At 47.4% G+C, this 4,551-nt stretch overlaps 1 protein-coding gene across 7 annotated transcripts in view; it reads right to left on the bottom strand.

The window, feature by feature from the left end:
- Positions 1-230: 230 nt before the first annotated feature.
- Positions 231-4,551, bottom strand: part of Kif26b (kinesin family member 26B) — a 396,540-nt gene continuing 392,219 nt past the window's right edge. For 6 of the 7 annotated variants that reach the window (XM_029479369.1, XM_029479373.1, XM_029479381.1 and 3 more), the window contains 2 exons: positions 4,487-4,551; positions 233-1,008 (listed from right to left, as the gene is read on the bottom strand). The exon at positions 4,487-4,551 is cut by the window's right edge and continues 86 nt beyond it. In XM_029479369.1, the coding sequence (XP_029335229.1) occupies positions 860-1,008; positions 4,487-4,551 (214 nt within the window). In that variant the 3' untranslated portion in view covers positions 233-859. Of the gene's footprint in view, positions 1,009-4,486 lie in introns of all 7 variants that reach the window. The other variant, XM_021161225.2, reaches the window with a different exon arrangement.

Below are 4,551 nucleotides of genomic sequence, written 5' to 3'. Positions count from 1 at the left end.
ATGAAACAAACAGGGACAGGGGCTCACATCTCTCTTCCCCTTAAAGACATCTCTCCTTGTCACTAAAGCTCATGTGTACCTATTCCATGCCCGACCCTGGGTCTGCCAGCTGACCTGCCGCTTTGGAAGATAGCCTCTCCCATCACCTGTCCTTCCAAACTTTCCTGGGAAACACACCGGCTCATGCCAATGCAGTTTCCATGGTCTGAGTGGCCTTACCAGAAGAGCCATGAAAGACAGTTAACATTTATTCAGCTGCAATACCAATTAGGAGACATCACTACAAACACAACTTCTTAGAAACAAACAGCAAATCAGAAACAAGAGAAAAATACCAAGAGAAAACAAGCCGTCAATACATTTCAAAAACTGGGTTGAGTTTTCTGTTTTGTTGATTTCTTCTTGACTAGCACCATCTGGACACAAGAAAGTACGAACACAATGTTTGGATAATCATAAAGATTTGCAAGGCACTTAATCCATCATTCTGGGTCATCTTGTTGGTGTTTCGTTCTCCATGGTAATCCCATGTCACCCTCCCCTTTCCCACAGCCGCAAGGTAAGAGTCTCTTTGCTAGCGGTCCTATGTACAGAGTTCTTCAAGGTTCCTCAAAGTGCTTTCTCAGTCCCACGGGGCTTCCCATCATTTCCTCCTTCCACATGTTGGTGTCTGTACCTTTCTTTCCTACAGCAAACAAAGGAAACATCGCCTTTCGCTCCACGCTCACTCCAGACTTGCTACCAACCTTCATCCTCATCCTGTTGTCTTGGGTGTTGCCAGCACAGAGGGCTTGGGAGGGCAGTGTCCTGCTGAAGTCCTGGGGGAGAGAGGGCCTGATGGCTCAGAGCCCATCAGTCCTTATCGACGCCTGGAGGTGATGTCAAAGCAGGTGATCATCATGAGATGGGCCTTGCAGAAGTTGACGCGGCTCTCCAAGCGCTCTGTCACACCCTCCAGTGCCTCCAGGTACTCCAGGGAATCCAGCTGCAGGACCTGCTCCAAGTCAACTGAAAGAGAAAGGAGCTCTTAGAGATGGGAGAGCTAACTGTAAGAAGGGCTGCCTCCCCTACCTCCTCTGGGCTAAGGTCAACTGAGTTGTGCAACATAAGCATCCCCTCCTGCCTGGCCCTCAGCCAGAGGAAGGGACACCCATTCTGGTTTCTAGCTCCTTAACATTCAGAGACAATTCTAAGGAACAGGGAGGTGGTCTAGAACTTCTGATGCCTACCCTCGCTGCCTCCAACATGGATCTTTGAGGCAAGTAACTCTTGGATGCTAAGGCAGCAAGAGTCCCTTTCAGGAGTGATGAGTGACATGCATACCCCACCTTCCTAGAAAAAGTAGATTCCTGTTTCCCATCCCTGTGTGATGTGTTGCTACCCCTCAGGCTGGGGATCTTGATCTTGCCTTGTGTAACACAAGCTGGCCTCTAACTCTCAATACACCTGAAGTGAGCCTTAACCTCCCAGTCTTCCTGTCTCCTCTGCCTGAGAGCTGAGGTACTCAGCAAAACCATCACTGGACCCATCCTCTCACTAGTCACTGTGTGTGTGTGTCTGTGTGTGTGTGTGTGTACATATGATATTTAAAAAACATGTACTAACAATTAAGACAACCTTTAGGCTCAAAACACAAATCGAGTCATATGGGCATTGTGTCTTGCATTGGGTGCAGGCCTATAGCAACAAAAGTCCTTGTGTGTTCCTTTCCTGAGGGGCAGGGATCTGGGGTTCCTTTGCCCCCATAATGGCTTGGCAGAGCCTGATCTCATTTTGAGGGGTGTTATAAAAGGTCTGAATGGGGAGAGCAGCAGGGAATGGACAGTAGTTGATGGGGGTGGGCAGCTTAGCAGGGACCTCACATTAAATTCCCAGCCGGGCAAAACTACCTCAGCCTGCATCGCTTCCTTAACAGCAACACAAGAGGAGGAAGTGGAGGGGTCCCTCCCCCTTCTTCTCCTATCCACCTTGAGTCGCCAACAAGGAGAACATAACATAGATGTGACAGATGTGCAAAACCACACCCGATACAGAAACACGTGGGTCTGTCATGGAGTAGAGTTCTTTTAACAGGGGCAGCTATGCATGTAGTCCTTGCTCAAGGTTATATTGCTAATAAGGACTGTGGCTAGAGACAGACCCAGGGCCCCTCTACATCTCAGCTCAGTAAATTGAAACCAGAGCCTCACCCTATCCCGAGCACACCAGACACTCTCACAGGCTCTCTGTAGAGAGGCAAAAGCAGGGGAAACTAGAACTGGAGGTGGAGCTCAGCCCATCGCATTGTTATAGCATTGCCCACTACCCATCCATCTTGAGAGTTAGCACTCAGTCTCCTTGGTTTTTTTCCTTCTGATTCCTAGTTTAAATTTATCTTTTTAAAAAATATCTGTATTTTTTTTTAATTTATTTTTTTTATTAGGTATTTTCCTTGTTTACATTTTCAATGCTATCCCAAAAGTCCCTCATACCCACCCCCCCAATCCCCTACCCACCCACTCCCCCTTTTTGGCCCTGGGGTTCCCCTGTACTGGGGCATATAAAGTTTGCAAGTCCAATGGGCCTCTCTTTGCAGTGATGGCCGACTAGGCCATCTTTTGATACATATGCAGCTAGAGACAAGAGCTCCGGGGTACTGGTTAGTTCATATTGTTGTTCCACCTATAGGGTTGCAGTTCCCTTTAGCTCCTTGGGTAATTTCTCTAGCTCCTCCATTGGGGGCCGTGTAGAAGACCAAACCTACGGATAATAGGAGTGGATGAGAATGAAGATTTTCAACTCAAAGGACCAGCAAACATCTTCAACAAAATATCTGTATTTCTCCCTTTCATGTGACCTTCTATCTGTTGTTTGTCTCAGCATCAAAAAAAGAAATACTACCAACCCTTGACATGTACCAAGGCAGGAAGAGAGCAATTGCACGCTCCAAGCATCTGAGGCACATGTGCACGGATGTGTAAGCTCATTTGCATCCCAGGGTTGGGGGGCGGGGGGGGGATTTAGTTTGGAAAATGATGGTCATTTTCAAGCCTGTCTTGGGCATAAACTGCTTTTGAAAAATACAAGTCTAAGAGGATGGCGAAAATGAGGATGCCACCTAAGGAGCCAGGATGGACCCAGGTGTTCATGAAAGACAAAGGAGAGAGCAGAGAAGAGGCATTGGGCAGCTTAGGTGTCAGTCAGATTTGGGCTCATCCTCATTCCCGTGTTGGTCTTGTTCTACTTGAGATGAAAATCCTGTTGGTGGGGGAGTTTGTATCTCTGCTCAAATCTCTAACCAAGGAACTAACCTTGTACCATGCAAACAGGCACTGAAGAAGTAGCTGCTGCCGGACTATCTAGTTGACTGAACTCTGGGATAACTGCATATATTTCAAGATGCCAAACTCCTCCTCTGGGCCATGCAGCATAAGCGTTTGCCGCAGCCTAGAACCACCTATGGGACGGGCATGACCACTCTTCTCATTTATAGCAAGGAAACCAAGACCCAAAGTCAGAAAACACCTTACCCAAAGTCACACAGCCAGCATATAACCAAAGCCAGTATTGAAATCATGTCTGTGGGACCTTGAGCAGAGACATAGATGCAGCCCTAAATAGTAGGGCTCTCTATTTTCTCAGCTTCCAAGAAAAGAGACACTGTGAAGGTGGGTTTATTACTCTTGGTAAGCTAGTCAGGAGCCTTTCTTCACCTGTATCATCATTTCCAGTCTGTTCTAAACCCAGCTCTTTGGAACACACATCCAAGCCTCTAGGTTCCACCTGTGAGATTCCTCCCCAGCAGGGAGCAGCAGGAGGGGGTGACTTGCAGGAGAAGAATGTTAACAAGAGGAGGTTGGAGGGAAGAGCAGGGCAGGAAAGTTGTGGAGAGAGCCTCTGTAAAGCTGCTGTTGTATTTTACCTACAGACAGACAAAGCCTTCCAGGATTGGTCCCATATCAGTGTTAATAGCCGGAGCAGAGTTAAGCCTTATTTTGAAGTAAATGGAATAGCTGGTAACAAATAAATTAGGGACAATCAAATCTATCGCTCAAAAAGAACAGCACCATTACAAATAGTTACCTGGTGGTTACTATCACCTGGGCTCTTGGCTTAATGGAATTAACCCCAGAGCTGGTCATTGGATTTTCAGGGTCACCAGGAACAGTTCGTGGGTGGCACATACTAGTCTATCAAGAGAGCTATAGTCCTGGTCCATTCTAGGCTAGATAAACCTCATGAGTAGGGAAGATAATACAATTTGCTTTCAGGTGCTCTCAACTAAGACCCTCAAGTGAAAGCATCTTGTACAGGAATTCTTACTAGCCCTCTGTTGCCCTGGCCTGATAGATAGAAGGATTGCTACTCTGTAGGACATCTCTATCCCACTGGCCCCATGCCTCGGATGCAAGCAGTCTCTGTGGCTGTCATCCTGGGTTAGGCTCCTAGATTGTGTTACTAGAGACCACTGTGATAGCAAAGATGGGCATGTGCCAATGGGCCTTACATTCACGAAGCCACTTGTTGGGGTCCAGCATCAGGTACTGTTTGGTCGCTTCTAGCTCCTTCATC

The sequence above is a fragment of the Mus caroli genome, chromosome 1 (assembly GCF_900094665.2).
Source record: "Mus caroli chromosome 1, CAROLI_EIJ_v1.1, whole genome shotgun sequence".
Classification (NCBI taxonomy): Eukaryota; Metazoa; Chordata; class Mammalia; order Rodentia; family Muridae; genus Mus; species Mus caroli.
Note: the sequence above shows the minus strand (reverse complement) of the source record. Positions and strands in the feature narration are given on the sequence as shown.